The sequence below is a fragment of the Tachypleus tridentatus genome, chromosome 4 (genome assembly GCF_004210375.1).
Source record: "Tachypleus tridentatus isolate NWPU-2018 chromosome 4, ASM421037v1, whole genome shotgun sequence".
Taxonomy (NCBI): Eukaryota; Metazoa; Arthropoda; class Merostomata; order Xiphosura; family Limulidae; genus Tachypleus; species Tachypleus tridentatus.
Window position 1 is genome coordinate 77,561,392 of NC_134828.1, and position 26,453 is coordinate 77,587,844.

General features: G+C 31.7%; 2 protein-coding genes across 5 annotated transcripts in view; one reads left to right on the forward strand and one right to left on the reverse strand.

Moving 5' to 3' along the window:
* Positions 1 to 17,949, forward strand: part of LOC143249494 (fructose-1,6-bisphosphatase 1-like) — a 30,065-nt gene extending 12,116 nt beyond the window's left edge. The window contains exons 2-6 of the mRNA XM_076499423.1: positions 12,740 to 12,995; positions 13,470 to 13,610; positions 14,613 to 14,750; positions 16,372 to 16,488; positions 17,271 to 17,949. Coding sequence (XP_076355538.1) covers positions 12,740 to 12,995; positions 13,470 to 13,610; positions 14,613 to 14,750; positions 16,372 to 16,488; positions 17,271 to 17,465 — 847 coding nt within the window. The 3' untranslated portion in view covers positions 17,466 to 17,949. The remainder of the gene's footprint in view (positions 1 to 12,739; positions 12,996 to 13,469; positions 13,611 to 14,612; positions 14,751 to 16,371; positions 16,489 to 17,270) is intronic.
* LOC143249493 (junction-mediating and -regulatory protein-like) overlaps positions 13,454 to 26,453 on the reverse strand; it is a 51,198-nt gene continuing 38,198 nt past the window's right edge. For 3 of the 4 annotated variants that reach the window (XM_076499419.1, XM_076499422.1, XM_076499421.1), the window contains exons 7-9: positions 25,886 to 25,981; positions 24,729 to 25,257; positions 20,349 to 22,563 (exon numbers count right to left, since the gene is read on the reverse strand). In XM_076499419.1, coding sequence (XP_076355534.1) covers positions 22,415 to 22,563; positions 24,729 to 25,257; positions 25,886 to 25,981 — 774 coding nt within the window. In that variant the 3' untranslated portion in view covers positions 20,349 to 22,414. Of the gene's footprint in view, positions 13,711 to 20,348; positions 22,564 to 24,728; positions 25,258 to 25,885; positions 25,982 to 26,453 lie in introns of those variants that run through there. The other variant, XM_076499420.1, reaches the window with a different exon arrangement.

The window sequence follows — 26,453 nt, forward strand, 5'->3', positions numbered from 1 at the left end:
CAGTGCAGCTTTGTGCTTACTTACAAACAAACAGAGTAAAATAAATTGTTTTACACGTTTGAAATGATTTTACACTTTTACCTAACTCTGGGTAAAAATGATCTCGCAGTTTACACTGAGCAAAAGGTTCACAACAAATATTTATATTAAAAGAACTATATGGTCAATCTCTAGATAACGTTTTTTAAACGCTGCAAAAATATTGGCAAAAGAAAGTCAAACTTTCAGACACAGTTATTTACCAAAGTAGGAATAAAATTTTAAATAACTCAGTGTTCCTAGTTTTGATTTTTCTTGTTTTAGTACTTTCCGTCGCATTAACTCTTTCTATATTATATAGGTTATATAAGTTACACATTTATATATATGTATATCAGTCCCTATTTGTCTTTTATAAGTTATCAATTGCTTTTATTACACATCTTTATTTCCATTTTATTAGACATATTTTTGTGCGCCGTCAATACTAAATGTGGAGCGCGCATATCTCCAGTTCCATGTTATTACTCATAATGATCGCTACTAACCTTTACACAAATTTAACTGCACGCATGCGCAAAGTAGCGAATCATTCATTATACATGTGTGCAATACTATCATTTTCGGTACAGGATAGGAGTCAGTGGGGCTCCGGTCGGAAGAGTTCTTTAAAATAATTAGAGCGTTAGGTGGTTTAATAAGTACAATAATATTTCATGTTTCATGTGAAATAGTTATTGCTAATCAGTGATGTCGAGAAAACCCACTTGTAGAGAAATATATATGCAAAACCACTCGTTTGGGTTGAGGAAATATTTTACGTAGAAGGTCAAAACGTTGTTCGCTCTTATAGTTATTGCTAATGTTCAGATATTTTAAAGGTGGTTTGAAACGAGCGATTTTTAATTATCGCTATTTTGTTTCATCACAATACATACTGTTAAGTAGTGGCCTGGCATATCCAGGTGGTTAGGGCACTCGACTTTTAATATATGGGTTGCGGGTTCGAATCCTCGTTACATCAAACATAGTCGCCCTTTCAGTCAATCCCATTACACTGCTAAATTAGGAACGGCTAGCGCAGATAGTCCTCGTGCAACTTTGCACGAAATTCAAAACAAACCAAACCAAACTGTTAAGTACTACCGTTTGTAATATGATGGAACTATGCTTTAGTCACTTCTATGCTTTAAAATAAAGTAAAACGTATATTTTGTCTTCTCCTGAGCTGTACTTTGATAAATTTATTGCCCGTAATTGTATAATATCAAATAAATTGTTTTGGATACTAGCACAAAACTGGATAAAAGCTACCTGCGCTATCCATTCCTAATTTTGAATTGACAAGCTGAAGAGAAGAATTGTCAACAGCACCCTCCGCCTACTTTAAAGTAATAGAATAGTGAAATTTCAGCATCATTCCTATTACGCATATAAAATCCTTAAATTTATTATGTTGAGAAAAGCGAACAATGGACTTAGAATTTATATTTCGACACTTTAAACCCTAGAAAACGATTGGCCCATGTAGTATAAAAGTTAATTTGTTTTTCTTATAGCAAAACTACATCAGTCTATCTGTGCTCAGTGAGGTGAGAATCGAACCTTTCTACATTGTAAATCCAAAGACTTGCCGCTGTCCCATCCCTACGGGGAGAGTATAAAAGAAAAAAGCTGTTATTAACATAATTTCGAGGTAATAGCGAACAGTTAGCTTTTCAAGAAAAGTCGATATTAACTTGCCAGAGTAATATAAAAACAAAGCTACCAAACTTGTTTTATAAACGCAAGGTCTACAACTTTAGAACCGTAAGAAATACTTGCTGATATAAATCTTGCAAAACATGACAGATTGTAAATAAAACCTGACCAGGGTTTGTGATTGTAAATTACCTGTTGAACAACGTGATTTAATATTTTATTTATTTCAAACAAAATAATAAGTTTAACCTGGTATTTCCATACATGCAATATCCTATTTCACCTAGATTGTTGCTTTCGTTGACAAAGAAGCCAGATGTTTTAATTAAAAAACTTGGAATAATTGGATCAAACTTAGTGTGTTAATGCCCACATTTATTTTTGGGCAAAGCAAAATGATAAGTGCATTGTTTCACGTCATATGAGTAAAACTCTAGAATTTCCATTATCAGAACAGCCCGGCATGGCTAGGTGGTGAGGGCACTCGACCCATAGTATGTAGGTCGCGGGTTCGAATCCCCGTTACACCAAACCTGCTCGCCATTTCAATTCCACTATTCGTTGGTAAAAGAGTAGCCAAAGAGTTGGTGGTGGGTGGTGATGACTAACTGCCTTCCCTCTTCTCTTACACTGCTAAATTAGGGACGGCTAACACAGATAGCTCTCATGTAACTTTACGCAAAATTCAAACCAGTTGTGATTATTTTTTATTTCTTGTAATCATATATACGGAAATCTGTGAAGAAGGCAGGGGAAGACGCAAGGATCTTGGCGCTGAAAGGATTTCTTGTTCTTTGTGGTTGGCGGTTTCATTCCACTTGAAACTGTAGGACAGAGACATAGACTATGCCCATAGTAACCAATTACAGCACGTATTACTTTTAAAGTTTAGGGATTCAAAGAATCAATTTCTGTTAACACTATAATTTTCGGAAATAAACTATCGTCAGTGTATGTAAACTGTTGCAGGCCTTTTATAGTATGCTGGTGAATTAATTGTTGAGGACGTGTTGTGATTAGTTGTTTATTCTTGGTTTCACAATCTTCAGTTATCTCTCGAGGTTCTTAGTAAACCCCAGGAGATTTCAAATGGAAATAACTGCCAACATAAAGCACCCGTTGATCTCAAGATGAAAGACAGAAAACTTTCGAAACATCGTCCTTTATATAACAGGCAATATTCATCACTGATACTCTTTCTAAACAATTTATTAAATAATTTTTGTACTTTATATCACTTGTGAAAAGAATAACGTAGTATACAAATGTCAAATTAACATTTTTGTTGTTGTTGTAACCATGGAGGAAGGAATATTTCTAACCGTTGACAAACTGACATAAAAAAATTCAGTGGTGATACTCTCTCATCAATTTACAAAACATGGAATATTTTGTTTCATTTTACGCAATTAGAAAAAAAAAGCGTTACATTTTCTTCTGTTATCTCTACTGATTTAAAATTTGTAACTTATCTAATTAAGCTTTGTGTAGCTTTGCGCGAAATTCAGAAACAAGCAAACCAATCGCAGAACGGCGTATTTTGTCAAGTTATAACATCACAATAGTGCAGCTGCACATGTTTGATCCAGCTACTAATAAATTATACAACCGTGTAATTGTGCGTGCATTCTGCTGAAGAAACAACAACTTTACATACTGAAAAATTTTACTAAACTTTATATAAAAACAATTAGGAAATATAAATTAACGGTAAGGTTTGTTTGTTTTGGAATTTCGCGCAAAGCTACACGAGGGCTATCTGCGTTGGCCGTCCCTAATCTCGCAGTGTAAGGCAGCTAGACATCACTACGAACCCGTGGGCTACTCTTTTACCAACGTCACATTATAATGCTCCATGACTGAATGGGCGAGTATGTTTAATGCAACAGGGATTCGACCCGCGCCTTAACAATGTGGCTATGATGGGCCATAATGGCAGGAAGCTTCATTACACATTTTATTGATATAAACATTTATGATACTGTGGGTGGGTTATGTTATTTTTCTATTCAACTTCACTGGCACAAAAAGGAAATTCAATAGTTAAAAATGAGACACGCCATATGGAACTTCTATTGAATTCCTCACGAAAAGTTACCATCAGCAGGGATTTAAAGAACATCATCATGTTGGAGTTTCAGCTTGAAAAGAAGAAATACTTCAGCCCACCAGTTTTCTGATTTTGACATTTACATCACCACATCCTTTTGTCAATGTTAAGACAGTTTATTTGAACTGTAAGGTATGGACTTATATTCCTAACCCTCTCCAGAGTTTCCACAGCTGTGGTTCAGAGATTCTAAGGCAGTTTGTAGTAGTTCGTTAACACGTACTTGTTGTGTTTGTAAAGACCATGGTGCCTAAAAATGTCAACTAGACTCTCAGTGCGTCAGTTGTGATTACTCACATCCCTCATACATTCATTCTTGCCTTAGGTGGCTGGAGAAAAATGAGACAATGAGGCACGGAAGTTGTTGTCCCCAGTTCTGTCTTGGACGTTTGCTTCTGTATTCCATTCTACTGTTACTGTGGTAGTGCAGACAGTCTTTCCATGCCTCCAACAGAGTCTTACTCTCACCATGTCAAGAGTCTTTTTACCCTCAGTTGGAGTTGCTAAGTCTACTTCTACTCCTGTCTCTGTTCCAATTATCACGTCCAGTGATTGCTCGGGTTCATCTCCTTCAGCTATGATTTTTAACATTTTATTTGGTCACAGTCTCAGTTGCTAGAGTCTTCTTTCTCCGAGAGACGTCTGACCAATCGTCCTAGGACGTGTTTCATGAAAATCAATAAACCTGTTTCAACTAAAGGAAAACATTGTGGTCGCAAACAAAAGGGTTTTCCACCCATTTCTTCTCAATCTAAATAAATATATCCACTTTCGTACAGTGGAATATCGAGGTTTCATTCTAATTTGGATGACATTAAAGGTTGATTGATACCTTTCATCCCACTTGTGTCTCATTGCAAGAATTTTTTCTTTAGCCTGCCGATTTTGTTAGCTTTTGGTAGTTTTCTTTGTATAGAAATGATAGGTTGTGTAATGGACAAGTTCAAATAAATGTAGTGATGCTTATTGACCAGCACATACCCATTTTGTTTGTGACACTTGATATGTCTCTGGAGGCTGTAGCCATCCGTATTTTTGTGAGTCATGCCATAACTTTGTGTTCTGCGTACCTATCTCCAGGAGAGACTTATGATTAGTCAGATCTTAACGCTCTTATAGAACAGTTTCTGTCTCCCTTTTTCCTGTCGGGAGACTTTAACGATCAAACTCCCTCTGGAATATTCTCAATATTTATGGGATTAATTGTTTTGCGGAGTGTATGTTTTCTTATCACAACATTCTGCTCTACAGTACTAGTTCATTTACCTATTTTCATGCACCTAGTCAATCTTTTACTGCTATTTATTTCTCTGTTCTCTTCACTTTGTTTTCTATTTTTCTTTGAGGGTTGACAGTGATTCACAGGGCAGTGATCATTTTCCCATCTTTTTGAAGGAGATTGGCCGAGGTCAATGCTACTCCACCCATGTGCCATCAATACAGTCAGAGCAAGCTGAATGACTCTTCTTCACTACCTACTCAGAATTGGATCCTGCTCTCGTTGGTCTTCCATCTATAACTGTTGGAAGCAGTAACTTGTTGTATAATTCAAATCTGTTCATTATATTTTGAAAACCTCGACACATTTCCCACTGTATCTTTGTGCATGGTGATCTCTTTCTGCTAGCAGGCATGGGAGGTTCAGAAATGGGCCTGGGATAACTTCTACAGCAGTGGTTCCCAACCTTTTTTATGACCCGCACCCCTAAAAAATTTTAATATGTTCTCGCACCCCTCACAGTAATTATTTATTGAAGAATAAAGGTGAAGACGGTCAAAACAAATTTTATAATTAGTTTTTAATGATATATAAACAAAAACGAAACATTTGGAAAAGAAAAAATATTACAACAAACTGAAATGTTATCTCGCACCCCGTGGAACACTATCTCGCACCCCCAAGGGGTGCGAGCACCCCTGGTTAGGAATCACTGTTCTATAGGTATCTCACGTTTTCAACCACATTGCTTTCTAGCATGCTTGTGCCCACACACGTCTGGTTAAGTGTCAAAGCCAAAAGGAATACCACATTAAGTTAATACCAACATTTCTTTTATCAACAGTTTCAAAGTCGCCTAGGATAACCTTCAGAAGATCAGTAGGAAGTATGCCTCCTATTCCTTTTCCATCTTGCCCTCTAATAGCCAGCAGTTTATTTATATTATTACAATTGCTTATTTACACTGGTGGAACGTAAGCTTGCTCTTCATCAGTCTGGCAGTACATCAGCCAGATCTTTATGATGTTCTCTATGAGATGCTGTGCCATCTCTCTCCTGTTTCTCTTGCTCTTCTTTTGTTTTTATCTGTCTTTGGAAGGAGGATGTTTCTCCTGATGCTTGATGCAAGGCTATCGTCCTCCCTTTTTAAATCTAATTATTGTCAAATTTCTTTGACTAGCTGTTTCTGTAAGATTTTGAAGAGAATGATTAATGCATGTCTCGTTTGGTTCCTTCAACCAAACAGCCTTCTCTTCCCCACCCAAAGTGGCATTTATCGACAGCACTTCACTGTGAACCACCTGATTCATCTCAAAATCTAGATAAAAGAAACCTTATTCAAAAGAGAGAGAATCTTGTTTCTGTTTTCTTTTATTTTGAGAAGGCTTATAACACTACATGGAAATTTAGAACTTTGCAAGGACTCCACTGCTATGTGTTGCATAGCCACTTGACCATTTATGTTTATAACTTTTTATTTGACAGGCGATCTGTATGGGTTTGACCTTTTTCCGTTTTTTCACACAAGACTTGGAATCCTTCAGAATTGTTCTTATTGTCACTCATTACAGTATAAATATCAGTGCTATTACTAAATAACTTATTCTGACTGTTTAAAACATCCTCTATGCTAATGACTTCCGTATTTCTTGTCGGTTGTCAAACACGAGGTTTATTAAACAGTAGCTTTAGACTGCTCTCACTCGCTTTTGGGATGGATCACAGCAAACAGTTTCACATTCTTCTCCATTTGCATTCATTTTAGCTGCAAATGAAGTTTACACCCCAATCCTAAGAGCCATCTCAATTATGATGTTATTCCCGTAGTTCCTGAAACAAAGTTCTCGAGGTTTCTTATTGACCACATGCTACCTTTTATTCCTCACATTAAGCAGCTTCGTGTCAAGTGTATGTGAGCACAACATCCTCCATGTTTTCTCTTCCACTTCTCAGAGAGTATATCAATGTTCTAAACTGAAGATCTAATGTGTCTTTATACATTTCAAGCTGGACTATGGATTTGGTTCTGCAAAGGCCTTTGCCTTGAAGATGTTGGAACTTACATATCATATGGAGCTTTGGCTCTGCACAGAGGCTTTTACATACTTTACTAGTCCAGAGCCTGTACACTGAGTCCTATCAACCTTCTCTCCACCACTGACATTTGCAACTTTCCCTATTTTTTGTTACTAAGCTTCTGTCCTTACCATGACATCCTACGTGACATAGTGCTTCCTTTTTTTGCTGGATTTTGATCTTTAGAAATATATAATTTTCCATTCTTCCTTTTGACCTTTGTATCCAAATACAGCTGGATAAAGTGAGTCTATCATTGGATGACATTACTGAGTCTGATGATCAGCCCACGTAGCCCTGGTTCATTACCATCCCCACCTATGACCTTTCTTTGAGTCATTGAGGAAGATGGATAACGCCAATTGGAAGTGCTATCTTCTTGCCAAACGTCTTTTGAACCATTCATTCTTCCATTTTATTTTATATGGATGGTTCGAAATCAGGTGACTCTGTGGCCTCTGCTGTAGTTTGGTGACTGCTCACAGGATTTCCTCTACAGTTTCTGTGTTCACTGTCACGTTGTATGCATTTCATTTGCCTTGGGTTACATAGAAGTTAAGCATTACACGAACTGTTCTATTTACAGTGTCTCTTAGCCCTCTTCTGGCCTTGAATTTGCTGAATGTGATTTCTCATTCTGTTCTCCTAGAGAGTCAGAAACGACTGCTTACCTTTCTCTGTCATATGTTTCTATTCAGATTTTTTGGATACCTGGCCATGTCAATATTCTAGGGAACAAGCATATTGACACCTCAGTTAAGCCTGCCTGATATGGTTCTGTGATCAAGGCCCAGCTTCAGGTCAGTTGATAGTGGTTTTGGAGTGATCAACTTCATAACAAGCTTTTTTAAAATTAAATCTATTGGTGTCATTTCTGTATGGATTGAAGGGAGGAAACTGTTTTGTGTATGCTACTCATTGGTTAGTTTTGTTACTCATTATTTTCTTCTATCTGGGACTGATCCGATAAAATGTAGGTCACAAGTGCTAACGTTTAATTTTCTCGCTGTTGTTACGGCACAATATTAGATATGTTTCTCTACCTGATATTTTGGATTTCGTTCTGTTTTAACTCAATTTTATTTTAAAAGTTTTCCCACTGCTGGCGTTTTAATTGGTTGTTTGGTGCAGATTCCACTTAATAATAGATTGCACACTTAAGAATGTATTATTTAGTCTGTATAATCCAGAATTATGTTTTTATTAGACAAAGTCGTTGTTTTTGAATTAAGCACAAAGCTACACAATTTGCCCACCACGGGTATCGAAACCAGGTTTTTAGCGCTTTAAGTCCGCAGACATACCGCTGAGCCACTCGAGAGGGATATTAGGTAAACAGTATTCTCATTGATAAACACAGATGGCTCTCATGTTGCTTTACGCGAAATTTAAGAACAAACAAAAACATTGATAATTTGTTAATTTAGAATATGAAGAGCTTTTTTTAATAGTTGAAATGTGTGACAAGTAAACTTTTGAGTTGTTTCTGTATATTTTTAATAATTTATCTCAAACAAGTTTCCGATTTACTGTATGTTACATAAGTTATGTATTATGATTTCAAATACTAAGAGCTTGAAATTTCAATTTGATTTAGAAGAATTTAATTGAATGTCGATATGTATCAAATTTATAATATTTGCCAATAATGTTGAAACACACAATTTTCTTTCTTAACACAGCTATATTTTAATGTACAAAAACGATGGAATTTATTATTAAGATTGTTACAAATAATGATTTATATACAAAAGCTCTACAAACTTGCAAACAATATTGAATCTTTTACAGGCCTGGAACTGAATATTTTAACGATGGTTCACAATAAACGAATTCATAGTGACTTGATAAACTAGCTAGTTCTCAAAATTCTTGACTGGCCTCACGGCGTTTACAAGCTGACTTTTCTCAGGCGAGGATGTCTATTGTACACGTAGAAATAAAAACATCCGAAGTTAATTTACTGACGGTTAAACGGTTTGTTATGTTCGAAATCCTTTCGTTTGTGTTCAGGTTTCTGTAGTTTCTTGTTGATTAGCGTTTATCACAATTATAGCTTCCAGGGTTTATCGTATACTAACTATAGCAAACCAACAATATTGTACTGTCTTTTCGCGTGTCGATTTATAAACTTTAAGGCGAGGTTATCGAAAGTTCAGTTGGCAATAGTATTTGCAGTCACTAGTATTTTACATACACGCATATTACTTTGTTGATTTTTACGCTCGAGAATCTTCTACAAATTTAGGGAAGAGGCGGGACATTCGCAATATACATTTAACAATATAATTTATACTCATTTCTAAATATATGTTAAACTGAAATAAAAATAAAGATATTAAAATAAATATATAACAGTAAATCTGGCTAATCAGTGAAAGCTGTACGAAGATAAAAATGGTTCTTTTTTCTTACACTAATTGTGCTTATGATGTTTTTTTTTAATATCTCTGTCATTTCTGTGAATTACGTTATAGCATCATTGCTAGGTTCGTAATTTCTTTCTGTCAAATAGCTGCAGCTCTGGTATTGCTATTTTGGCATAATAAGATGGAACTGAATTAACTTCAGATCTGTGAGATAGGTCCATTTAATAGTAGGTCCAATATATATTTACTTTGAACTATTGCTGCATCTTTGATTAACCAAGTCTGAGAAATAGTGAAAAATAACACAACGTAGTGTACAAAATGAACAATTTTTATTAGTTCACGTGTCCACAAAAATTTGTTTGTAAATTATTGTTTGTTTCTTTTTTAATTTAGCGCAAAGCTATACAAGGGCTATCTGGGCTAGTCGTCCCTAATTTAGCAATGCAAAATTAGAGGGAAGGTAGCTAGTCATCACTACCCACTGCCAACTCTTGGGCTACTCTTTTACCAAAGAATAGTGGGATTGACCGTCACATTATAACGCCCCCACGGCTGAAAGGGCGAGCATGTTTGGTGCGACAGGAATTCGAACCCGCAAACCTCGGATTACGAGTCGAATGTCTTAACCCACCTGGCCATGTCAAGCCGTTTGTGAATTAATAAAAAATGTTCATTTTGTACACCACTTTATGTTCTTTCTCAGACTTGGTTAATTGCTATTGTTAAATGCAGGATGGTTGCTTCTACTAGATGTTATATATTCAAAAGAACAGGTCACATTTGATCTGGCAGACTGTTTAAATTAAGCGTTTCACACTTCACAGCTAACATTGTATTTACTGCGAGAAATTACTGACATCAAATGATTGGTCATTTTCAATCAAGTGTAGAGGATATCTTACACAAAGTGCAGCATTCAAGTCATTCTCCGATGGCAGAACAGGTATTAGTTCAAACAAATGACAAGGATAAAACTCAGTTGAATGTCGTCATTACGTGAAACATGCACATGTACAAAATAAATAATAAATTCAGAATAATATATCAGAGTTAAAAAAGACTCGCAAAACATTTGCATTCAAATTAGTATCTTTAATTCAACACTAATTATTAAAATACAGGATTTCTAGAATAATACAAACGAATTTTAAACGTAGACACCGAGATCAATAACTTGTAAGTCTACTTCGCTTGGGCCTAACATTAGTTTAACCTCTATTATTAAGTACCTCCTATCTTCGGTATTGAGATAAATTAACTTTGTAACTTCTGTACGTGTTTTTTCTTAAATTTAATAAAATTAAATCACAAAGCTACATAAGGGGCTATCTGTGCTCTGCCTAACACGGGTATCGAAAGCCGGTTTTTATCGTTGTTAGTCCGCAGACATACCGCTGAGCGATTGGGAGGCTAATCTAATAAAAGCTACACTTTACTTTAGTACTACTATAAATAAATAAATGAATAATGTTACTATACGACCTGTCGCTAGACCTTTATAAAAACTTTGATACGTTTTTAATATGTTCTTATACAACATTTCTATTAAAATATATTTACTTCCAGCTTTTGTTTACATCCGTTGAGTGCGCGTACATTTTCCGGACAGACAAAATAGAGTATTATTATACTAGATAAGAATATTCAAATGTATATTTGAAAATTTATGTATCATACTTTATATAGCCTAAGATTACATCACAATATTTAGAAGTACTCTGAAAATATATGAATTGTCACATACACGAAACTATAAAGAACTATGAAGGGTGGTTTAGGAGATTATACAGGTTATACAAATGAATTTGAAAACCGTGTGTGTTTTCCTATAGCAAAGTCACATTGGACTATCTGCTGGGTCCACCCAGAGGAATCGAACCCCTGGTTTTAGCGTTGTAGATCCATAGACTTATCGCTGTACTGCGGGGGACTTGAAAACCCTAAAATGAAATAAGTATTTTTAATTTTTACACAAAATTCTCACTTTGCACTTACACTAATGGGAGTACGAGTCATCCCGACTCCTTAAACTTTCTGATAGATCTTTAATAAAAATACTTAACTTTTTTTGTTCGTGACAATATACTTGTAATATTAACTTGATGCTCCCTGAATGTCTCAAAAATACATCTTCTACATTAAAAGTTTCTAGAATCTATACTTTCATGGTTTCCTGAAACCTGTGGTTACATAGTAGTTGCAAGATTGGACGCCTTTGAGCAGGAATTTATTGGAAGGTAACATACGAGCTTTGCAAACAAACTGTTTTTCAATTAGTCTTAGAAGACAAAATTTAATACTCACGTATTGCAAGTTTGCTATAACAGCAAAATGATTTTCTGTTTAGTTTGCTACCATAAAAAAACCATTCTGGTCTGTGAACCAGTACACATTACATTTATTTTTTATTAAATATCGGGCCATCACACAAAATGCCAGAAATGCATGTGGTAGTTTCAAAACCCGTAATTTGCACAGTATTTCATGTAAACGCCATGACTGTTCACTAACATGGTAATTGTAATAAACAATGGTATATGACCTGTTTTAGTAGAAATAGTAAATATATCAATATGAATGTTGAATTTATTACCAGTATTGATAAATAATATTAACTTCTATTGGTGTTTTCTTTGCAATTTTGAAAATAATTTGGAAACTGATCACAATTTTGTTTTAAATAATCTAACCTGGAAAACATAATTCACCTGCATATTTAACTTAATAATTTGATAATGTCAAGTTATACATTTTGACTGAAATGCTTTAGAATTTTATCCAAGATTCTTAAAGTATATTACTGACTATTTTTAGAAATATTTTTCTCCAGTACTTCAGTGAATGCATCAAACATTCTCAAACTCATAGTAAAATGTTTCTTTTGAATTATTTACTACTGATACAAATAGACTGCAATAGTTTGTGAAGGTCTAATATTTATAGCATTTTTTTGAAATTACAAATTTCTATTTCATTAACAATTTTAATTGTTGTAGTATTCTTAGTTAGAAACCTTCACAAAACCATTTATTCTTTTTCAGAATAAACTGAAAGTATTTAAGTTTTCAAATGAATAATTACCAACCACCTTTTAAAAATATTTTATTTTCTTATATGCATGACTAGTTTCCCTTCTAGAAAGTTAGAGATTTTATAAGTATGTAATAAAGATTTGTGTATCACCATGTGGAACATGATAAAATCATGTAATGTATCAGAAATACACACAAGTATTAGTATTATTATTAAGTAATTTTTTATTAAATTTTGCTTTTCTCCCAGTTTTGGTATAGCAGGCCAGACAAATGTTCAAGGAGAAGAAGTTAAAAAGTTGGATGTTCTTGCCAATGAACTGTTTATCAATATGCTTCAATCATCGTTCACTACATGCCTTCTTATTTCTGAGGAAAATGATCAAGTCATTGAAGTTGAGGCTGACAAGAGAGGGAAGTATATTGTCTGTTTTGATCCACTAGATGGGTCATCAAACATTGACTGTCTTGTTTCAATTGGATCAATCTTTGCTATTTATCGCAAGGTGGGTGAAACAAAAATATTCCAAAATGTTTAAATCTGAGCATTATAGTTCCCAGATCCCATTACTTGTATATATATATATTTGTCTGCCATCAGCATATAACTTTTTGTGATACTGATTCACAAGTTTAATTTCCGATTTTGCTTATTTCAATCGTTAAGTTATTCCTCCTACCATAAATAATCTACATCTTCAAAAATCCCATAATTTTATTTCTTGAAGTTCAATGTGTCACTTTTTACCTTAATCAAAAGAATAAAAAACAGATACATGTGATTAAGAATTTTACTTTTTTTCATACTGTAAAATTACTTGGCAACAATACACCATAAGTTAGACATTCTCCCAACAAACAAAATAATTAAATTTCTCACTGTGTTAAACTATGTGTTTTAAGCATAACTAGGTCTTGGTATTGTATAGCTAAATAATAAAAGTAGAATAAATTAATATAATACTTTTTCTTTTGATTAGGCAACAACTGGACCACCAACAGAGCAGGATGGACTACAAAGTGGGCGAAACCTAGTGGCTGCTGGTTATGCTCTCTATGGAAGTGCCACAATGGTAGTTTTATCAACTGGAAATGGAGTTAACGGTTTCATGTTGGATCCCGTATGTACAATGTATTATTTTTGTGTATCCATACTCTTCAGTCAATAACATATTCAAGTAGGAAACAGGAATGCAGTTCTCAGTCTATACAGATTAGAACCTATAAGTATGAAGTGAATATCCAAAGTAAAACAACTCAAAACAAAGAGATGTGCACTATTTATAACAAGAAAATATATGAAAATGACTTCTCGAGTACTAAAAAGTTTGGAAATAGTTTAAACTAATACTTAACCTTAATAGGGTCTATGAACAGTTAAGACTGATTTTTTTTCTTCTTAAATTATCCTTAATTTGAAATGTATTGGTTATTGGATAATTTTTCATGCAAAACATCTTTCAAGTTCCTTTCCAGTATAGTGTTTACAGCTACTATTTATTTGTTCTACATCATCAGCCACTTTAATATTATATTATTTATTATTTTTGTAAAAACAAGAATTACCCAGTTTTTATGTTACAGTATTATGAACAATGTTCTATGAAAGAAGTGTTCATTGTCATTTTAATTATCAAAGTATAAGACATATGTAAGATATGCATCAAAATTACTAATTGAAAATATCTTGAGTAATATTTTTGCAATTTATATACTATGCAGCTTTCTTTATTTATACACTATAAAAATATGTTACAGCATCATTTCTTGGGTTTAACCTTTTTTTTCCTATCAAATTAAAGACACATATGCACATCTTATGTTATTTGATATTATCTATAAACATTATCATGAATTGTATTACAATTTCATATGAGTATTTCAAATGTAAAAAAAAAACAACATAAGATACTGCAAACAAATATTACACTCTGAATTATATTTCTCTTTATGTCAAATAAGCTTCCTCTGTATTCATCATCATAACTAAAGTACTTTTAATGTGCTTCAAAAGCCAGTTACCAATTTCATGTTATTTGCTAGTATGTATTTCTTCTATGCAATGAGCCAAGGCTTTTGAACAAGACTGTAGTATTTTAATGCTACTATTATATTATTTATAGTCTATTGGAGAATTTATCCTCACTGACCCCAATATGACTATCAAACCCAGAGGCAAAATCTACAGCATTAATGAAGGGTATGCTTGTCTATGGGATAAACCTGTAACAGAATATGTGCAAAGGAAGAAATCCCCTCAGGTTGGTTTTTACACATTTTAGAGAGAATTGTTTAACATATAATAGGTTGAAAGTTATTTATATTTAAGTTATCTGTATATCAGTCATTAGATTACACAGATACAGTAAATCCTTACACACCTGGACACAAATTTCTCTCTGAGAATTATCCCTTTTATAGACAATTAACATGTAGAGTAAGTGGCATGTATTGTGACCATATGGTGTTTCAAAGAGTTCAAATAAGTTTATGGTTAATAAAGCTCAAACTTAAGTTCACATTTAAGTTATTTTTATATCATTCATTAGCTAATTCATAAGAAAGAAGTGACAGTTAACTCATGGAGGCCACCCAAAGAGCATTGCTTAATTTTCAAAATTCTAGATGTCTCTTAACAACCATAATGAGTGGTACATATATAGAAATATTTTGTTTGTTTTTTTTAATTTTTCACAAAGCTACTCGAGGGCTATCTGTGCTAGCCGTCCCTAATTTAGCAGTCTAAGACTAGAGGGAAGGCAGCTAGTCATCACCACCCACTGCCAACTCTTTTACCAAAGAATAGTGGGATTGACCATCACATCATAACGGACCCACGGCTGAAAGGGCGAGCATGTTTGGCATGATGGAGATGCAAACCCGCGACCCTCAAATTACGAGTGGCACGCCTTAACACTCTTGACCATGCCGGGCCCCAATGTAGAAATGTAACTAAGAAGTTTTGGAACTAAATGCATTGTGTGATAACAGGGGTGTAGTAATGCAAGAGTGCCACTTCAGCACCTGAAACTGGAGACAAGTATCAATACTTCAAAAACAAAAAAAACGTTACTGAGTTTACATTGTTTTTAAAACCCAAGCTCTCAGTATCAGAGAACATTGACTGTTTTTAATTCATCCCCTCACACTAATAGAGCTCTTCCAGACTCCCCAGCAAACAGATACACACACTGTCACTCTACCTCAGGAGTTGGTGACAGGCACTGTATAGCTATAAGAATGTTAAAATGATGAAATGTTTTGTAATGCATCACATGGTTTTTAAAACACACAAATATGGTATTAAAACAATACAGTACAATTGAAAAACATACAAATTCTTAAGAGGCTTATTATTAATATAAAATACAACAAAGGTCACATTTTTGTAGTTATTCACATTGACTGAATGAGAAATTTGCAAAGCACTATAAAACTCAAAGCTGTTAATACTGTTCGGAGACTATTATTGCAAAAACTGAAGTTTAAGGAGACAAAGTATTATATATATAGTACAAACGTTGTTGTTTTGTTCATTGCTGCTTAATTGAAAAGAAGTTTAGTTGCATGTATACATGCATGGTGCTGTATGTGACATGGTGCTGCATGTAATTTCTTTATTTCAAATAGACTTGCAAAAATAAAAATTATGAGATTTTTACCCTAACAGTGACAATAAATGTCAAATCTTGGCAGGGTTCCATTGCTGTATAATTTAGTACCACACAATTGTTTACTAACATGTGTAACATATTCTTATTTAATAACCTAAATCTTAGATTCGTAAAATAAACTGTCACATAGCAAATGATTTGTTTACGACTGTGGTATACCTTAGAAATCAGAATGTTTCATAAACTGTATGACACTATGAACCTGTAGAATGGAAAGCCTTATGCTGCCAGATATGTTGGTTCCATGGTAGCTGATGTCCATCGAACCTTGAAATATGGAGGGATTTTTATGTACCCTGCAACAAAGGATTCCCCCAGTGGAAAGGTAAAACTCTATATATTTAGCTCTACTTTTCACTTAAATGATCTTGTACATAACAGTGGGAACACTATCATTCTCAAACAGTTTTTTTGTAGTTTTTACATCCAGTGGAATGTAAAAAATAGAAAAAAATTAATGTGTTACTATTATATATGATACTAGTTTAAATTTTTGCATAATTTGTATTTTTCTTGTGTTTTTAATGTTTACGTATATTTAGATATGAATAAAAGAGCAGGCTCAGTGTTTCTAACATTCTGATCCCAAAATGTTAGTTAAACATTTTTAGAGCATTTAAATATTTCAAACAACAGAGGATAAATTTAAACTTGTGTTCTGAATTTACTTCGATGTATGAATTTTTTTAAGTCAGTAGTCTGGTGTATTTTACACTTTATGCATATTACTAACAGCAATATTATATAAATGACCTCATAAAATTGACGGAGATAATAAGAGAATCCGAAAGTTCTCTTCATTATCTCTCCTTTTAAGATATAGCTTTTATTTTCACACTTTGTTTTTTCCTGTAGTTTCTTTTCAGCCCTTTTTAATTCAGTGATTTGAACCAAATCTTTAGCATGCATTCTGATGTTCTATACTTCATTAATCCTTTGTTAATCCTGTTTGATCCTTTCCACTAAAATAGAGTTGAAGATATAGTTAAGTATACAGTACTATTCTCAAACTATTACATTATAATATGATTTTGATAACAAGAATGTTTCTATTCTGTACTTTAATTTTTCATAAACAAACAAAAAGACCTACTTTTTTTTTTAAAGCTGCGACTTTTATACGAGTGCAACCCTATGGCTTATCTCATTGAACAAGCAGGAGGGATTGCAAGCACTGGCAAAATTCCAGTTCTTGATGTTATACCAGAAAAGATTCATGAAAGATCACCAATTTTTCTTGGATCAACAGAAGATGTAGAAGAAATCCTTGATCTTTATAAACAGTATGATCAAGATCAGTAATCAAAGAAAATTCTTTGCATATTTAAAAATGTTTTATTTTCTGAAATGTACTGGAATTTATTAGATAAGAAATATTATGTGCCTTTCACAATATAAGATATTTCATGATCCACCAAGTTAAAGCCAAAATGAGGAAACAATGAATACTTGAAATATCTTTAAAATGTTTGACAGTATATCCATCTGTAAGATAAATATTTATATTTCCTGTGAAATCAACAGCTGTAATGAAATAAATATTTTGAACAAATAATACATTTTTAAATTACATTCCCTTATAACAGTTAGACCTAAAATAGTTTTTTTCAAATCATGTCAATCTTTAAGGGTGTTGGTGTTTTGTTACTTATTTTAAATTGTTACATACCAACCTTTCAAATTTCATTGGATGGGGTTTCTACTTTTGTTTTTATGTAGAAATTGTGGTGAATAAAGTTATATGGCTTGTATTAATATTGGTAATAAATTGATTTTAAAATGCAAAGTCTCATATTAACTTATTTGACTCTAGAAAATTACAAACGAAACTTAAGAGCAGATTGTTTACTTCATAAAAATACCCAATTTTAATGTATGAAACATAGAATTACAGTTTTAGTAATTTTTTCTTTAAATAATATACAGAATACAGTACAGGTGAATTTAAGAGTCAGGAGTTAATGAGATATATTTCTTTATGATATGCTCATGACTATCTTTATATGGGTCACAAAGCCATTAGGACAGAAGAGGTTATTGTACCTAACATTAAATAAAAAAAAAAAAATGTTTAGGTCATCATTACACCTACTGTTCCCACCTACTCTCACACACAAAAAAGAAAGGATACAACTAAGAAATGGTGTGTACTTTAAAAATCATTCTCTCAGTTATTTTCTAATGTTTTCTCTTCAAGTTTATTATTTGAGATTAAACCACAAAAATCAATTAAAAGGCTTAAAGCAAATGAAAAAACTTTACAAAACCAACAGTACAAACAGCCATTTTGAGGTAATTAACATAAAAACATAAAGCAATAACTTCAGTGGAATAAAATCTTTAACAACCAATATGCTCATGGTTTTGAAATTTGTTTTTGAATTGCTGGTGTTAGTTTATTTCTGGTCATAATTATTTCATTATTAGAGCTTTATTTTTCTTTTATTAACGTCCATTTCACTTTGTATGATTTTACAGATCTTTTCTTCAAACTGGAGTTTGTTATATAGACCTTTCTCATGTATCTGTAAATATTTTTTGTGTAATTCCTTTTAATTTATTCAGATTCATAGATGTTTCTCAAATAGTTTTATTTTCATGGTTATTACTTTGAATATATTTTGAATGTTTGTTTCACTTATAATTTTAGAAATATTTTTTATAAAAAAAATACAACTGTAGGTATTTAAGCATTTGTTAAGAAAGGTTTATACAGATCCATACAATCATAGAATTATGAATATAGTGATTTCTACATTCATGAAATGTGACACAATTTAAACAGGAGAATTATGAAACACACCAGACCTCTTCACAGATTCACAAACATTGCACAAGCAATAAACATCAGCATGAAGAAAATTACTTTAAAATTATACATAATGAACGTATTATTAATGAAAATAATTTAAAATATTTAATAATAAATAATTACATCTCAAAACACATTAAATAAAAATCACCACCAGTATGATAAATTTCCAAATTATGCGAACACTAGAAAACGTTTTATCCAATTCAAGTCGATTAATGTTTTTATTTTAATTAATACTTGTAACTGAAGATGGCCTTCCATCCTGAAATATGTAATTTCTACACTTGTTCCATGTGAAATTATTTTTTGAAGATTCAACAAATTTGTACATATGTATGAATGCTATGCTGCATAAAGAAACAAGTTTATGAAACCTTAATTTTGGGATTGGATTATCTTGAAGTTATATTTTTGTTTACACAATGACTTTAATTTATATACTCTGTGTAATAAAACTGTTCATGATAAAAGTGTCATGAAAATAGAATATTACTCACAAGAAAAAAGATTAAAAACTGTTTTCACAGGTAACAAAGAAATATTGAATTACCAAAAGCTGTTAGTTTAAAGTATTTTATTATGTGAAGTCAACAGATGTAAATGTTTTAGTTACCATTTCAAAATTAACTGAATCAAACTGGAGAGTAAAGTGGGGTATGGACATAAAAACCAGCTATCTAGTTTCAATTTTACACCCTTACGTTTATTAAAGTTGTAAATATTAATATGATTTTATGTGAACAGAAAGAAAGAAACATAGAAACTTCTTAAGCATGGTATTTCTATAATCAGATTCAATTTCATGCTTATATATTTTATTTATTTAGTACATGTAAAACTGTATAACATCATGGAAAGTAAAAATTGTGTGAAACAATATTATAAAAATATATATCTATACAAAATACAGAATTAATTTAAAATTTTATGTTGCAAAAAACAGAATAATTAAAAACAAATTACTTTTGAAACAGTTTGTCTGATATCATCAGGTACACCTGTATTAACAGATACTTCTTTAGCAGAAAAAAAAATCACAATATAATTACACATGTAAAACAATTTTGAAGAAATTTAAAAGAAGCTTGTGAGTGTTTGGTTAATCTAGATTTGTAACTGTAAATAAGTATTGATTCTTTTAGTTACATCCAACTTTGTTAATATATATCATTACTGGAGAAGGTACAAGAACTTTTACTCATGTATTCAAAAGCATGAGATAGTGGTCACATATTCCTTTATTCTGAAATTCAATTTTCTTCCCATTTTCAGATTTAGAAATAAAAGAAGTCAGTTTTTTGTCCTGGTTTTGTGATAAATTTAACCTCTATATTGAGGTCTGGAATATATGTTAAAAAACAAGTGACTAATTTCTTAGAGTTTAAAGAAAGTTTATTAGAATCTAAGTATTAGTTTACAATTCTATCTATAATGTCTAGTGCCTATCCATTTAACTCTACAAAGTAATTTATAATTTACCAGCTTATGAAAGAAAATGTCCTTGGTTATTACAAATTTCCTCAGCATTAGTTAAGAGTTTTTATCATGACTTGTTTTTATGCTAGATCGTAAAGTATATAAATGCCCACATTAGAACAAAAAGGTATTAAAAATATAATGATACTAAAATCAGATCAAGAAAATTTGTGGTGAATTTATGTAAAACTGAATTTGGTAGTACGAGTAATGTTAAGTGATCATATGCATTATGCAAAGTTAGAAAATAACAAAATTCAGAGAAATATATATGGGTAAACACTGAAAAAAAGAGAGGATAAATTAAATGTTAACTTTTATAACTTTTTGAAAGTTAATAATTAATTGAAGAACACCCCAATTATAAGGCTCCCTATAGTCAGCCTTTAATTCTTATAACGTAGCTACATTTTAGCTTGGACACATTCCATATACATTATTTATATATATAAAACACTGTGCAGACTTTTGTAACTAGACTTTAGATTTTTAGTCAAACTATCTACATGGTTAGTTTTGGACCTCACATCACTTATTTTTTTGTTTAATTGTCCCCCAAAATAAAAGCCACCACTGCTGAACACTATCATTGTGTTTTGTAAAAAACCCACAAATACCAATTGTATCATACAGTATAGGTCACTAATTTCTTAGTATAAGGGTGTTCAACATGTTAATATGAAGTAATTGGCAAACTTGTCTTGATTTATGTAATCTGTATTCTTTTCACAAGTTTGCTTGGGCTTTGTTTTTAAATTTTATTGTTGTGCCTAACAATTTACTTTATTCAAAACCAACAATAAAGGTACATAAAAATAGAATTTTTTATTTTTACATATTAATTTTATAAATGTATGATTTTTCAAATCTGATAGTTATTCATAGCTTGCTTAAATTTAACAAAACATTTTACAACACAGTAACAACTGGTAATATACTAAAACCTTTTACTACATCTCGTGTAACCAGGGAATATATTATTCATTTAAATGTTATTGTGCACTTACCCAAATGGCTCACTTGCAAGAAACATCAATATAATATCTTCAATAAAATTATATGTATCACAGCAAAATGGAGTATACATCCAGATCCCAGATAAAAATTATGTGTATGCATACATCTGCTGGGTTATCATTCTTTCTAAGTCATAAATAACTTATCACAAGCACATACCATAACATTATATCAAAAAAATACATGACCATAATCCATTAATAAAAGTGACCTCAACTGGGACTAGGTGCAAATATAATATTGAATTGTAAGTTTTAAGCAGCTAGAATGTTTCAAATATACAAATCATGTTTGTACTTTCTGCAATGTTTGTATCAATAATTTCATAATAAGTGAATTTCATCAAATATATAAATTATCTACTAAGTCTAGTCCTACAATACAGTGCATGACATATATTGATTTTTCTCACTATTTACTTATGAACACTTATAATTCACCAATGTTATTTTGAAGCTGTTAAATCCTTGAACACCTATGTGTGTGTGTGTGTGTGTGTGTGTGTGTGTGTGTGTGTGTGTGTGTGTAATTCAACAGTCTCCTATTTCACATATAAAATATTTACTTATTCTGATATATCTAAACTGAAATAGGTACAAAAATGAAGCCAAATACCAAGTATAAGAAAATGTTTAATAAGACCTAAAATTTTAATTCAGGATATTTCTTTGTCACTTTCAAAACCTAAGATTTTCTCTGTATAGTCTCAGACAATTTTTTAAATGTACAAGTTATAAATGTTATATACATTTTAACATGATAATTAAAATTAAATCATTGAAATTAATAATTATCTCTAATTTGGAAATTTATTCCAATTTCATATTGTCACATACTTGCTGAAATTTTCTAAACTGTATTATAAAAACACCTATAAAATTGGCTTTAAAAATAGGTAGAATACTACTCACAATAAAAGAACAAATAACTATAACATGCAACTTCATTCAAATTCAGTGCTTGAGTCCGAGTCATTAGACAAGTCAGAGTCACATGTCACATTCCTTATACGAGCAAGGGTAGCATGCAAAACTGTTGAAAAGTCAGAATCACTTGATTTCCATCTGGGCTTGTAAAGATTAGCTCGCTTTTCTATATACAGAATTTAAAACTTTTGTTTACACATTAAAATTCATAAAATTTATAGAAAAACTGTTTTATGGTTAATCTGAGGTCATCTTAATACACGTAAAAAATATTTTAATATTTATAAAAAGGGTATTTTGCATAATGAAATAAAGAACACAAAAAATCATACAAGTTAAAAATGCAAATAATATAATTAAATACACAAGTACATAAAATTCACACATATTCCAATTTCTTATGGAATCATTTTAACCCTTTTGCAACAGAAGACTCTTTAAATGCTTTTCTATGCAAGTCATTTTGTTACACTCAAAATCTAATTAAAACTCCTTTAACATCAAGGTATGTAAATTAATTTAATATTGTGTGTTATGACTGGTACTTTTATTTTATCCAAATTTTAAGTACTTTAATACAAAATAAACCTTATAAAAATTAAATTTAAATCTTCAGATGTATTGTCACAGGACAACAAGCTGTGAAAAATCTCTACTATGGCTCTCTATCCTCACTAATACAATGGAAGTAGAGGTATGTCTAGCTAGTAAGGTACGTACATAACCATTTGACTCATTCCTTTCAAAGTACTCTGAATGAATACAGTTAAACAAGTAAAAATTTTTCAACTCCTGACAGATGCCATGTTCACCTTCAACAGATTTGTTTGAGCTTTATCCCATCCATGCAGATGTTCCATACACGTGTATATAACAATCAGAAAGAACTCATTTTATAGTATAAACTAACAAATATTATTATGAAATTGGTGCCACATCCTTGTCACAGTACTTTTTTCAAATTGATCAACCGTAATACTTATAGTTGTTTCTTACCTAAATATATTATAGTTAATGATAAAGTTTAAATTCTATTTCGATCTTACCATTATATTTTAGTTAATTAAATATTAATTATGTTTTAAAATGCATAATTAAAACACTTTTTAAATATACATCACACTTTGCATCCATTCTCAAGGTTTACAATATTATGTTTTGTGGTGTTTTTTGTTTGTTTTTTTAATTTTGTGCAAAGCTACTCAAGGGCTATCTGAGCTAGCCATCCCTAATTTAGCAATGTAAGACTAAAGAGAAAGCATTTAGTCATCACCAACTCTTGGGCTACTCTTTTATCAACAAATAGTGGGATTGACCACACATAATAACATCCCCACAGCTGAAAGGGCGAGCATGTTTGGTGCAATGGAGATTCAACCCGCAACCCTCAGAATATATGTCAAACACCTTAACCCACCTGGTACAATATTATGTAATGAACAAAAATTTTGCTGAAGGGTTATGTACATCTCCCAAATAAACTATAATATGCCTTGAGGGCACCATCAATTTAGGTGAAGATCAATACTTTGTAAAAGAGAAGAAAAGAAAACAAAACATTAAAATTTAACCATATGTGAAAAGAAAAATAGATGAAATTATGAACTTTATAAATGGAAACAATTTAAAGATATTCTACAAAATAAAAAAAGGTATGCATTTTGTTTCTATTTCCTAATTCGAATTATTTTGTTGGATTGCATACTGATCATAGAGTTAGTGATATGGTAGAGAAAATTAAAAATAAAGCATAAAATTGGCCTTAAAATATGTTATATCTTTTCAAGTAGTTTCTATAGATTAGGAGAATGAAATACGAGAACTATAAGATGAAAAATATTTTTATACTTAAAATGAAAATCACTTTACATTTGATTTGTTATTACTTTGAATGCAAGTAACTACAATAGAAAAAAACACATTTAGCAAAAACAGTTAATTACAAAACTGTCATTGTTTGTATATGATATATTTATGATCTTTAATGTAATGTTACCAGTTTTTGAGAGAACATTTCAAAATATCTGAGTTACCCATGTATTGTTATACAAGTGAAATTTGCAACTCAATTTCACTAAATTGCATGAGCCTACTGTAAAATTGTTTAGCAATGCAGTTTCCAAAAACTACTGATAAAATAATTAGTGAATAATATTGCTGGGTAATTAACAAAAACAAATATTTTTATCCTTATATGAAGATTAGCAGTACATTAATGCTTAAGTACTACAACTTCATATAATTTTGAATGTATATAACAGTGTTAAATACACACAAAAAACTTTATCATACATACTGTAATTCTGCATTGAGGAGTATCTACACACTTACCTCCATTTAAATGGTAGATTGATGGAATTGGTTTACGAAGATTGTTTCTGACAGCCAGAAGCTCATTTAAGTCAAGTCCTGAAATCCCACTCAATAAAGAATCACTCTTCTTTGTAGCTATTCCATCTGTTTTTTGCTTTTTTGTTTCAGATGAGAGAATTAAAGTGTGTGACAAGGGTAGAGGTGGTGGTGGTGGAGGTGGAAGAAAGTATGATTTAGTCTCACTGTCAGGATCTTGCAAAGTGGAACAGAAAGCAGTACCACTATCAAATTGATTATCATCATCAGAACCTGGTGGAGGTGGAAGAGGGAGATTTTGTTGCTCTTGAGAGAAGTATAATCCATCAACTGGAGGTGGGGGAGGCAAAGGTAACTCATCATTTTCATTAAGTTTTACTGTAGGTTTTTCTCCATTTCTTTCACAAAGTTTATACTCTGCAACAGTATCATCTTTAGCATTCACATGAATAACTTCTCCCATCACATTTGGAGAGAGAGAACTACTACTGATATCAGATTGCTGGCATTTCTAAAAGTGAAACATTGAAACATAAATATTGTACCACTTTGGAGAACTTTATGAATTTGATGCAAATGCATTATCTAATACAATTTTTGAGTGTCTTTAGAATAAAGTTCATGTTAAAAACTATCAAAACTAATCTATTTCTATGTAATCACATTTTATTTAAAATTCCTTGGTTTCAATTATTTTAATGACAAATGGGTTTTACGAAATTGGTATAAACAAAGTTAAATAAAAAATCACATTAAAACACTGGTGAGAAAAAATTTCTTCACCATTATTTATTTATATGAAATGTTATTTAACTTGTACACAACAAAACTGCTAATTTTTCCATTTTTATTTTGACTATCTATTAAAGTAATTGTTTTTTAAATTCATGATCATAAGCAACACAAACTGCTTGCAAAAAGATTAAAAAATCTTGCAAACAGCTATCTTTTTTAAACAATTTTCTTAGATTCCTTTCATTACAGGATATCTTGAATGTGTTAAAAGCAAGGTATGACTGTGTGTGTGTACTTGCATGCCTTTACATACAACATACATAACATTTTCAAGTACATTTCAGTCATTATGTGTCAGTAACACTGAAATTTTTTTCAGACAGATATTTTTTAGGGTAGTTCACCTGTCTATAGGTCTTTAGTCTTTTGAGAGTCTTTTTTCGTTCTTCTCTCATTTTTTCTTTTGCAACTTCATCTTGCTTCTGGCGCTCAGTTCTTTTCTGTAAGCACAGATTATATATCATTTATAAATAAAGAGGTATACAGATTATTACTGTGAATTTCAAAACCAAACAGTGTAATATTAATAAGTAATTCTAGATAAATGTAACCACTTTAAGGAAAATAGCAATATTCCACAACAAACATACTTTAAATCCCTCTGATAAAACAAATCACTCCCATTGATAAAGCAAAAATATAAGGAAATTTCTGAACAGACATCATGCAAAATTCTAATTTAACCCTAATCAACGTATTGTAAATACAAGATCACTGGTATAAATCTTGCTTGTTTTAATGTTTCTCTCAATACCTTTGAACAACTGAAAAGTATGTAATAAGTGTTAGCAATATCTTTTTATTGTTAACTTTTCTAGGAAATCTGCATTTATATGTACATGAGCATGAAAGACTATTAAAAGGATGTCAGTTTTAAAATTATTAATTGATATAAAACCACTTTCTTTTGAG